Source organism: Rana temporaria, chromosome 2 (genome assembly GCF_905171775.1).
Source record: "Rana temporaria chromosome 2, aRanTem1.1, whole genome shotgun sequence".
NCBI lineage: Eukaryota > Metazoa > Chordata > Amphibia > Anura > Ranidae > Rana > Rana temporaria.
The window spans coordinates 339154526-339166591 of NC_053490.1; the positions used below are offsets into that span (position 1 = coordinate 339154526).

The window sequence follows — 12066 nt, forward strand, 5'->3', positions numbered from 1 at the left end:
AAGACCAGTCGCCCTGGTCCAGCATCTGGCGACTCCAGTAGTCCGCCTGCCGGCATACCTGATGGTAGACCGAAGCCATGGCCGCGGCGTTGTCCGGCTGAAACCAGATCGGTCGACCACAAGGAGAAGCATAGTAGGACAATGAACAGTAGACAGCACCTGGCACTAGCCAGGCCCGACCCTGGGTAGCTACCAAGACCAGACACATTCAGGGACGCAAGTCCAGCGACTCAGGGCCGACTGGACCCCCCAGTTTTGTGAACCCCCCAGGTTCACAACCCGTGAGCTGGCATCCATCGTAAACACCGACCACTGGAAGGAAGAAACAACTTCCCGGACCGAAGAGTCGGGGATCTCTGTCACCAACTCAGAGAGACTCTGACTAGGTGGCGCACAGGAATCTAATGATTTCAGAGACAAGAGATTTTTACTACCTGGACAGTATTTCCCCTGGAAAACCAGGGTGTGGAACTGGGCATACAGTACCACCTTGAAGGAGGCTACCCACAGGCCCCGAACCAGCAGGTGCCCGGAGAGAAGACCGATTGCGTGATGCCAATACCTTCACCGCAGACTGAAGAGTCTGCAATTTCTCCAGGGGAAGAAGGACCTTTGCCACCGAGGAGTCTGGATCAACACTAGATACTCCAACGCTGAGTCGGAACCTAGCATGCCCAGGATTTGAACCCTGGGTTGCACACATGGAGGGCAGGCTTGCTGCCACTGAGCTACACCTTCTGGCCTAAACGTTTAACACCCACCCGAATCTTCGGAGAGTCTGAATGGGAATAATCCATCCACTAGGTCGGAGACAGAAGCTGCTCTCAGAAGAAAGTCGTCCAAGTAGCCAATGAGGCAAAGCCTGGCTGTCCCAACAAAGTTAGGATATTTGCGAGCTCCTAGCTGAAAACCCATGGTGCTGACGCCAGATCAAAAGGGAGGGCCACAGGCTGACAGAGACCCTTCTCTCATCACGAAGCACAGAAAAAAACAGTGTGACATGCGCAAAACGGGACATGCATGTATGCGTCCCTGATGTCCGAGGATGTCAGGACATCCCCCGGATGGAGCGCAGCTACCACGAACAAATGGATTCCATGCGGAATTACCCGACGTTCACAAAGGTATTTAGGGCCTGAGGCCCATAGAAAACCCCAAAACTCTCGTCCTGCAGGAAAGGTAAAATTACCCCGCAGCTTAGCAAATCCCACACTGCCCAAGGCCGACCGACCGGTCGGGAGAGGAAGACACGATGAAAGAACTTTGTTCTGTGTATAGGAGGAAACCCTATCTAGTACTCCGAAGAGACCACCTCGTAGACCCACTGGTCGGAGAGCAGGGAGGTTTCACTGAATTGTGAACCTGCAAGCCGCCCCTCCCACCTAGAGACAGGGAGGGAAGGCTACATACATTGGCAGGATTTGGGTGCCGGTGTGATCGGCTTACGCACCCAGGGACGGATTAGTCCCCCAGCTGGGCCTTTGACGGCCAGGGAGGGTTGCCCCTAAATATTACACACACATAGTGTGTATGTATATTATGTAGGTGTATGCACACATGCCTTTGGAGTACCCGGAGGAAACCCACACAGACACAGGGAGCGACAATGCAAGCTCCAGGCAGATTGGCGTCAGTTTCCAGATTCGAACCAATGACTCTCTTGCTGCCAAGTAATAGAGTTAAGCACTACACCACCGTGTGCATAAAACCATTCTGAAACAGACGCCCTGGATTACAAGGGTGCAGCATTCAATGAAGCATCACAGACCTATATGAGGCCCTGGACCAGCTGGTCCGCTAGCCTAATAACCTCAGGAGAGAGTCGGTGCTCCTCCACTGTCTGGTGCAAAATGCTCACTCCGTGAGTTGTATACAGCACTAGGGGTTTAGGACTACTTCAAAATGGCCGCCGAGCGTTCAGAACGCGGCCACAGGAAAATGGCCGGCACAATGTAAGCTGCGCCATAGCGCGGCTACGACAAAATGGGCGCCAATGGGAGTTTTCAATGTATTTGAAAAACCTCCAAAAAAATGACTCCAGCGCTGACTGAGACCCCAGTGTAGTGGCCACAATAGGCCTCAAGCCAGACCCCAGCATGGTAAACATGGAACGGGTCAGTACTTCAGATCTTCTATCAGTCAGATCCATACAAGCGGGGGTTCCCAACCGGCGGTGAGGGACTACAAAAGCCCTCAGCGGCTTTTCTCATTCCGCATCTCAGAAATTATCAAAGAAGGGCACAGAAGGAAAAAACCTACACAGCGGTCTGATTTGTGTGATCCAAAAAAGACAGAGCCCTCGGCGGAAACCCAGCTGCATTATGCAGCTTAGGAGAGTCCCTTGCAGCAGTAAAAAGCGCACCCATAAATGCCTTATTCTGCTTTTTTTTTTTTAACTAGGTACCTGGTCCATGGCTTCATAACAGAGCATTCCCCAGGGGATAACGGGGGAAGGGGGCACTCTTTTACCGCCCGTCCGCAGTCCACCCCCACCCTGGCACAAACGTGTCCAGGACTAACAATAAAAACTCTGTGGAAATCCCAGGTGCTAACACCTGCTGCCACCACCAGCATGTGGAGAAGGACCCAGATACTGACTCCAATATTTACATAGTGTGTATTATAATATGCACACCTGTCCATACAAATAGACAAAAGCTCCTAGAGCCCTATTCAGGGCCTCTTACCCACTTGCTGCGCTGACCAGGGGTAAAAAGGGGACTCCCTCAGGAGGAGACTGCCCAGCACTGCCTGTAAGAGGAAAAGAACCGTGAGGTAACTTCTGCGGGGACCTGTGTTTAAACAGGAAAAGCCTCCTAGGGCTGTTTTATTAAAGGATAAGACACAGATACAGCATAAAAAGCAAAACCGTTACAGGTGTCACCAATCAGTCAGCGTCTGCTGAAGTATAATCATAAACATCTGTGCTCATCACAGGGCTTTTTACCTCACAGGAAAGCCCAATACAAAAAAGAAAAAACACAGGCCAGATAACACAGTCCCCTCAGGAAGGCCCCCTCCCCCTGACAGCGGCAATGTTAGCAATGCAGCAAGGGAAAGGAGCAGGGACCCCCGAAACCCAGGAATGCCCAGCCGTACCAACCCACCGAAGCAGGAGGGACTGTACTTACCAACCAATCGAGGACTCGCTGACGCATTCCTGACAGAACTACAACCGAAATGGAGGTAGCTGTCGGCCCGGTCCACTGCGAGTGAGACCCCCCCCCAGGAGTCATGGGGTATGGCGTGGCAGACCAAGCCCCTTTGCAAAGGTGTGCCCACGCTTGCTGGTCGGACTGAGTAGACTACAAGGATCTATATTATCCAGCCTGTCTCTCAGCCGACAGTTGAAAGAAGATTCTTCAAGAAATAGTAAAATAAAATAACATTTCTCCTCAGGGCGCTGGGCCCAAAGGGAGCCATACGTCCTTCTCCTTGCTAGGCAAAACGAAACTGAGGCTGCAAGCTGCAGTTATGTCTGGAGGGACCGCCCCCTGGGCGGGGCTGTTCAACGCTGTTAATGTAACATGTATTTAACTATTTAACATGTTTCTGCCTAGTCCTCTCCTGTAAACAGGGAACATAACCCACTTGTCAAGAGCTGTGTCCGTCCATGGACGATAAGAGAAAAGGCATTTTGTGCAGGGACTGTTATAAACACGGGAAACATGCTCTACATTACGTGATGGTACGAAATTTAAAAGAATATTTCACTTTAATTGTTTCACTTTAAGCATTATTAAAATCACTGCTCCCGAAAAAAAATGCAGTTTTTAAAACTTTTTTTTTGCATAGGTACATGCCCCCTGGGACAGGACCCAGGCCCCAAACACTTTTTATTAGAATAACTTGCATATTAACCTTTAAAATTAGCACTTTAGATTTTTCATGTTTGTGTCTGAGGCCTTGTACACACGACCGGATCTGTCCGATGAAAACGGTCCGCGGACCGTTTTCATCGGACATGTCCGCTCGGAGATTTTGGTCTGATGGTTGTACACACCATCAAACTAAAATCCGCACGGACAGAATACGCGGTGACGTGATGGCGATGTGACGGCGACGATGACGCGGCGACGTGCGCGAACCCGGAAGTTAAATGCTTCCACGCATGCGTCGAATTACTTTGACGTCATGCGCGGGTTCTCGGGCCAGACTTTAATGGTGTTCGCGTATTCGAACAAATTTTTTATCTGTTCGCATGTTCTGCTGCAAACTGAACCGAGGAGTGTTCGGCTCATCCCTACTCTGTGCAAAACCATTACACATGACAGGCAAGTATGATATGTATGTTATGTTAAACTAAAAAAAAAAAACGAGACTTTAGTATCACTTTAAGCATCTCTTCCCCATACCCTTTTTAATGCATGCTAATAGTCTGGTGTCTGTGTTTGCAGCCGGTGACCATGCCCAATGCGTATATAAGTCTTTGTGCACCGCACACATGGCATTACAGAAGGAGAGAGCGTTGTGTGTCAACATCAGAAGAAGGGAAGAAGACAACGCCACCGGTGGTAAAAGAGCTAGCAGAAGATAGCGGAGGAGCCCGGCAGAAGGCGCCGAAGAGCGAGAGTAGAGGCCGAAGAGACCCCCGAAGTCGGAAGAAGACCCCCGGAGCTGCCTAATAAATTACTTAAAAACCTGTCTAGTGTGTTTTTTTTATTGACACTTTTTTTCTCCAGGTGAATGGGTAGGGGTACGATGTACCCCATACTCATTCACATAGGGTGGGGGGCCTGGATCTGGGGGCCCACTTATTATAGGGGCTCTCAGATTCCAATAAGCCCCCGGCCTCATCAACATGGGGACAAGGTGCTTTGGGGTGGGGGGGTGCAGGGCCCTTGCCCCACCCCCTATGTTAAGGGTATGCCGCCTGGTATGGTTCAGGAGGGGGGCACTCGCTCGTCCCCACCCCCTTTTCTGACTGTCCAGGCTGCATGCCTGGATAAGCGTCTGGTATGGATTTTGGGGGGACCCCCACGCCGTTTTTCGGTGTAGGGGTTCCCCTTTAAATCCATACCAGACCCAAGGGCCTGGTATGCTCTTGGAGGGGTAACCCATGCCGGTTTTTTATTAAAAATTTGGCGTGGAGTTTCCCCTCAAGATACATACCAAACACAGTGCCTGGTATTGGTGGGGATCCAAGTCGGATCCCCGTTCATTGAAAGTCGGACGTATGTCGGCTTCAAGTCGCAGGGCAAAGTCGGATCCAAAGAAGGATGGCCGTCGTGACGCACCAGTGTGAACCCAGTCTTACCAAAACTGGAGAATGCTAAATCTGGTGCACCTGTGCATGGTAGCCAATCAGCTTCCAACTTCAGCTTTGACAAAAAAAATCGGAAGCCGATTGGTTCCTATACAGAGCTACACCAGATTTTGCACTCTTCAGCTTTAGTAAATCAACCCCTAAAGTGCACTTTCTGCCTGATGCTCTGTTCCTTTGCTATGAGCAAGAATCACGTCTGACAAGTTTTCCTGACACCAAGCGAAAAAAGGTGACAGGGGAGGGACCTTCAGCTGATTGACAGCCTCAACTCTGCTCATGTATGCTGTTTGAAAGGGAGTGTGCCCCTTCCCTCCAATCAGCTCTCAGAGCTCTTCTCACTGAGCTTTGTAGATTGTAACTTCAACTCTTTGCCCCCATTTTTTTCTGACTGCATATAAACAGGTACAACTTATGTAGGAAAATTTGTTTCATTTCTGTGTACTACCCACGGTATATGTAAGGGTTTACAATCACTTTAAGCCATTTCTTTTTGAGATCTAATTTTATTTTAATGTATTAATGTTAGGGTGGTCTTCGCAGAATAGTATTTACGTATAATGAATTATTAATGTTTTTTGGTGGTAAACCTAAAACTATACATTGCTTTTGTACTGTCTATAAAAACTGTGCTATGTAAATGTCTCAAGCAACACAACCACACAAAAAAAATACTGCATTATGGCTACTAGATGGAGCTGACAATCATAAAAAGTAAATATATTACACAAATTACAGGGATAATTTGTTATAGTTGTTGGACAGCTCGAAACATCACAGTGATTTATTTTTTGTAATGAATAGACCCAGAATGTACAGGGATATGGAAAATTGTAAAGGCACACATACGGGTTGAGCTGGATGAACGGGTGTCTTTATTCAACCTTACCAACTATGTATGTGAGTCTTAAAGGGGTTGTAAAGGTAATTTTTTTCCCCCTAAATAGCTTCCTTTACCTTAGTGCAGTCCTCCTTCACCTTACCTCATCCTTTGATTTTGCTTTTAAATGTCCTTATTTCTTCTGAGAAATCCTCACTTCCAGTTCTTCTGTCTGTGGAGAAAGCCTCTTGAGGGGGCGATCAGGCAAGTCAAGACACGCTCTACTTTGCAGATAGAGAAAGGAGCTGTGTGTTAGTGGGTGTCCTGACACTCCTGCTCACCCCCTCAAGAGGCTTTCTCCACACCAGAGAGAAAGCCTTGCATTACTGTGTGGAGTTAAAGACAGAAGAACAGGAAGTGAGGATTTCTCAGAAGAAATAAGGACATTTAAAAGCAAAATCGAAGGATGCGGTAAGTGAAGGAGGACTGTACTAAGGTAAAGGAAGCTATTTAGGGAAACATTTTTTTTACCTTTACAACCCCTTTAAGAGTTTATTTTCTTGATTTAAAATTGATAAACAATCCTCATAGCTTATGTTTTTATATATAAAAAAATTAAATTGTACCCTTTTTCACAGGTGTATATTGCTCTGGAGCCAAATAGGTTGTCGGAAGCTGACACATGTCCATTCATTATTTTCCCTGGATCCCCACAAGATATACCTGCAAGCAAGACAAATGCTATGTTTCTGTTCCACACACAATCATGTATCATGCTAACATAAGTTTTAAGCCAAGAAAGAAAAACAAAAAACACTTACGTGTACAGAATTCTTCAGGTCCCAACCAGCTATGGTCTCTGCAGGTTATTGTGTTTTCCTTACCATTACTGGTATTAAAACCTGGTTTGCACTCAAAACGCACAACTGTACCATTATAATAAATGGTAGAGGTCCCATTAAGCAATGCAAAAGGAGGTATGTGAAAGTTTGCTTTACATGTTGCTGTGGAAAAATGTATAATTTTAGAGAACAAACACTAGCACTTTCCGTAATTATAAAAATAAGAATAAACATATAAAACCTGTGCAAACAAGAGTTAAATCACTCCAAGCTCCATTTTCTTGACATATTCTATAGTTCCTCAATGAAGTCAAGGGAAACGCAAATCTGAAATACATCACATAAGAAGTAATAGCCTTTAAGTAAAATCTCATAACTTTGAACATGGTAATGTACTTTCATAAGCCATTATTATTAACCACCTCAATTACCAGACCCTTTCACCCCTTTCCTGCCCAGGACATTTTTAAGTTTTTAGCGCTGTCACACTTTGAATGACAATTACTCAGTCATGCAACACTAAATCCAAATATTTTTTTTTTTATCTTTTTTGAGACAGATAAAGCTTTCTTTTGGTGGGATTTAATCACCACTGGGTTTTTTATTCTTTGCTATTTAAAAATAAATAAATAAATAAATAAATAAACACAGAAAAAATGTTCTTTGTTTAGACTTTTGCAAACAATCTTTCCTCAAAAATGTAGGCCAAAATGTATTCTGCTACATTCTTTGTTAAAAATAACCCAAATCAGTCTATATTATTTGGTCTGTGTGAAAGCTTTAGTCTACAAACTATGGTATGTACAATACGGTGCAAAAGTTATAGGCAGGTGTGAAGAAATGCTATAAAGTAAAAATGCTTTAAAAAATATATACAGTATTTTAATTGTATTTTGTAAATTGATAAAAAATAAACTAAGTGCGCAAACAGAAGAAAAATCAAAATCAAATGAATTCTCAGTGTAACTACTCTGGCTTCAAACCAGCACAATTTATTACACTTGCACACTTTGTAAACTTGCACACAGTCAGGGATTTTGAAGGAATAGAGTCAGGTTTATGATTAACCAATTATACCAAGCAGGTGCTAATGATCATCAATTTCATATGTAGGTTGAAACACACACATTGACTAAAAAAGAAACAGCTGTGTAGGAGGCTAAAAACTGGGTGAGGAACAACCAAACTCTGCTAAGGTGAGGTTGTGTAAGACAGTTTAGTGTCACAGGTCGCATATCATGGCAAGAAGCACAGCAACAAGACACAAGACCTATACTGCATCAGGTCTCTCCCAGGCAACAAATTCAAAGCATACTTTGGTTTCAAGTTGTTCTGTTCAAGCTCTTTTCAATTAACACAAAGACATATGCAACACTGAGGACTGTAGATGAAGTGGTTGGCCAAGGAAACGTAATGCAGCAGATGAAAGATGCATCCTGCTTACTTCTCTTTGACTTCACAAAATTTCCAGCAGTGCAATCAGCACAGAACTGGCAGACACCAGTGGGACCCAGGTACACCCACCATCAGCAGGTACTCTGGACTGATGAGTCAATTAGACAATTATAAATATTTGGCTGTAGCAGGAGGCAGCTTGTTCGCCAAAGGGATAGAGAGTGGTACAATAATGAGTGTCTGCAGGCAATATTGGAGGTTCCTTGCAAGTTTGGGGCTGCAAATGAAAATGGAGATTTGGGCAGGGTCAATGGTGTCGTCATTGCTGAGAAATACAGGCAGCTACTTGTCCATCATGCCATACCATCAGGGAGGCGAGCGATTGGCTCCAAATTTATTTTGCAGCAATATAGGGATCCCAAACATACAGCTAACTTCATTAAGAATAATCTTATATCTTCTCTGTAAAGAAGAACAAGAAGTCCTGGAAGTGATGGTTTGGCCCCCGCAGAGCCCTGATCTCAACATCATCCAGTCTGTCTGCGATTACATTAAAAGACAGAAGGATTTGAGGAGGGCTACATCCACAGAAGAGCTGTGGTTAATTCTCTAAACTGTTTTTTAGAACAATGCTGTTTTGAATGCAAAGGATGGTTACACTAAATACTGATTTGATTTGGATGTCATTTTTTGTTTGGGGGGGGGGGGGTGGAGAAAGGTACCTAGTTTGGACACGTACCCGCACCCACTTGGATGGCCTAGGCCTTCCGAGTGGAAGTTCTCCTCTCCCCCCTCCATTCATGCGGTCTTCTGGGACAGGTCCCAGAAGACTGTCAGACCATTCAGCTGGCGCAGCGTGACTCGCGCATGCTGTGACAGCTGGGAGTCCACAGTTAAAATGCCAGCGTGGGGAGAGGAGAGGGAGAGAATCGACGGTTTGGGTAACCACATCGGTTTCTGGTACAGGTGAGTGTCGGCTCATTAAAAGTCAGCAGCTACCCTTTTTGTAGCTGCTGAATTTTAAAAAACACAAAAACGACTGGAGCTCCTCTAACATTTATAGGTAATAACAACAACAGGGTTTGTTGATCTGATTGCCTTCTGGGGGTTCTAGATCCAGGGGGAGATCTAGAGATCTGCATCTGTAGAGCGATTCGGCCTGACTTGCAGTAACCCGACCCAATTCCAGACTTGCAAATCTTACCATGAGTCATTAACTTAAAGTGCTACTAAACCCAGTATTATGAAAATAGTTCATCCGCACCCCCCCCCCCCCATAGTGCCCACAGCTTATAAAACTTAATTTACATTAAAATACTGCCACTATATACCTTTTTTTGGCTGATCTTTATACCACGGTCACGTGATAAACTGCAGGATATGTCTGAGAGCTAAGTGTTTCCACTATACACTGTGTCCTTGCGCTGTTATGTGAGGCGGATCATCCATGAATCAAGATGTGACATCACACCCACTTTGTTCTTTTAGTTACTGGGCGTAGAGAAGGAGGGAGAGACTGGGCTGTCATTTAGGATCTGTATACAAGCTCACATGTGTGATGTCAATATCGTGTGACCTGAAAAGCTCAGCTCAACAAGGAAATGTTCTCTCCAGCTATAGAGACCAAACCGAGTATGTGCAGCCTTACTACTTTGACTGTGTTTTAGCTGGGCTTGCCAAGAGAGACCCTGCGGGAGGGGGGAGGATCTGTCCATACAGTATAAAAGAGCCTTTTTACACAAGACAGAGGATTAACCCCTTAAGTTTCACAGTGAGTAAAATAAGCATGCTATTCTGCCTATACAGGCAGATTTTACTGTTGTGGATTTAGTAACACTTTAAATTTACCTACATTGCCTGTCTATCAGAAACACAGCGAGTGAAGACCTTTGGAGATTCCAGTAGAGTCTTACATATATCATCCTCTATTTTTCAAACACAACTTTATAGAGATTAAATGGGTATCTAGGGAGTTCAGAGTATATTGTAGCACCTTGGCAACACTGGATTTGGTTTGCTTGACGTAATTCAAGATGGCAATTATTGTTGGGATAGGTAAAGTTTGATTTTAGCTTTTTGAAGAGGTTACTTACCGTACTTCTATACAATATCTAAGGCTTATACTAAAGAGCCTATTACAAAGAGAGAAAAAAAACTTTTGAGGTGTATATTTATGTATGAGAATCAGAGAATTCACAAACAATACATCTCTCTAAAAAACATACAGAACATGTTAAAAAAAACATGATCATTATTCACATGGCATGCATCATCCATATGCATTAATTTGCTTATACCCCTATGTTGGACAATCTCCTGGTGTTAATATACAGTATATAGATCTTAATAGACACATCACTCATTATAGGTTGGTTCCCACTAGGGTGGATGGCAGGCAATAGGTGAATGTTTCACAGATACATTTTGCTTCCTCAAGCAGCAAAAGATGTGTATATCTAAAATAAACATTTAGAGTTAGTACAAATACAGTATAGTATAGATCTAGTACATTGTAAAAGTATTTATATATTCATGTATATTTACTTCTCACCATTAAGCTTTAGGCCCCTTTGACACGGGGCGGATGAGCCGGCTCATCCGCCTGTATTTCTCAGCCGGCGGTCCCCGCACACTGTGCAGGGACCGCCCTGTCTTTTCTCTGCTCTCCTCTATGGGGGGGATCAGATGAACACAGACCGTCTGTCCGTGTTCATCCGATCCGATCGACGGATGGAAAAGTAGGTTTTTCCTCCGTCACACTTTGGCGGATCGGAGCAGGTCGGATGTCAGCGGGCATGTCACCGCTGACATCTGCGGCTCCATAGAGGAGCACAGAGCACCCGTTCAGGTCCGCCTAAAACCTGAACGGGCCTCCTGTGTGAAAGAGCCCTTCACCTTTACATACCATGGAACCAATGACTTACAATGTGAACCAAAAAGACTCCCATGTGGGACCACAGAGGAATCAAAGCATATCACCAGGGCTACATAGGTAGAGTTTGTAGGTCAAAAAGAAGGAAGGGAAAAAGATTCCATTAATGTACTCAAAACACTAGAGTATTGCATTATTTTTATCTGAGTATGTAACAGTCCATAGCTTCAACATGTTCACATAGGACAGTCAGTTGTTTTAATGTTCACCAGTAGGTGTCATTCCAAACCACTTCATTTACAGGCCTCATGCACATGGGCTTATGAAAATAAGCCTTTGTTCACACAGCTGTAATTTACTTATGTTACTACAATGTTTTCTGCATAATGATCAGCAGGGCTTTTTTTCAGGGGGAACTTGGGGGAACTCAGTTCCACCACCTCTGGCTCAGACCCTTTGGTGCCTGCTCACCACAATCACTTGTAAACTCAGAAGTCTGGTTTCTGTGTTTACAAGTGACAGCTCTGCACTCTGTGTGTAACCCCCCTGAACTCTGCACTCTGTGTGTAACCCCCCTGAACTCTGCACTCTGTATGTAATGCAATCCTGGTATTTATTGCCCCTTTAAGACCCTTCTACTGTTTGTGAAATTTGAATGGGGTCGTGGTTGAGTTCCTGCACCTATTTTTTGAGAAAAAAAGCTCCGATAATCAGTAAGATATAGATGAGTTTAAATGCATAAAGACACATATGCATACATAATTTGTTTTTCCAATACTGTAAAACCCCCTTTGTTTAGACTTATGTACGAGCCTACAAGCATGTACACATGGGCTTATACACATAAGGGCATAAAGTGCATGTTCTTGGATGC

The 12066-nt window shown here is 44.7% G+C and overlaps 1 protein-coding gene across 5 annotated transcripts in view; it reads right to left on the bottom strand.

Annotated features, from left to right (window-relative positions):
• LOC120928427 (CUB and sushi domain-containing protein 1-like) overlaps window positions 1-12066 on the bottom strand; it is a 368880-nt gene that overhangs the window by 104802 nt on the left and 252012 nt on the right. For 4 of the 5 annotated variants that reach the window (XM_040339530.1, XM_040339527.1, XM_040339528.1 and 1 more), the window contains exons 10-12: window positions 7167-7252; window positions 6905-7087; window positions 6710-6806 (exon numbers count right to left, since the gene is read on the bottom strand). In XM_040339530.1, the coding sequence (XP_040195464.1) occupies window positions 6710-6806; window positions 6905-7087; window positions 7167-7252 (366 nt within the window). The remainder of the gene's footprint in view (window positions 1-6709; window positions 6807-6904; window positions 7088-7166; window positions 7253-12066) is intronic. The other variant, XM_040339531.1, reaches the window with a different exon arrangement.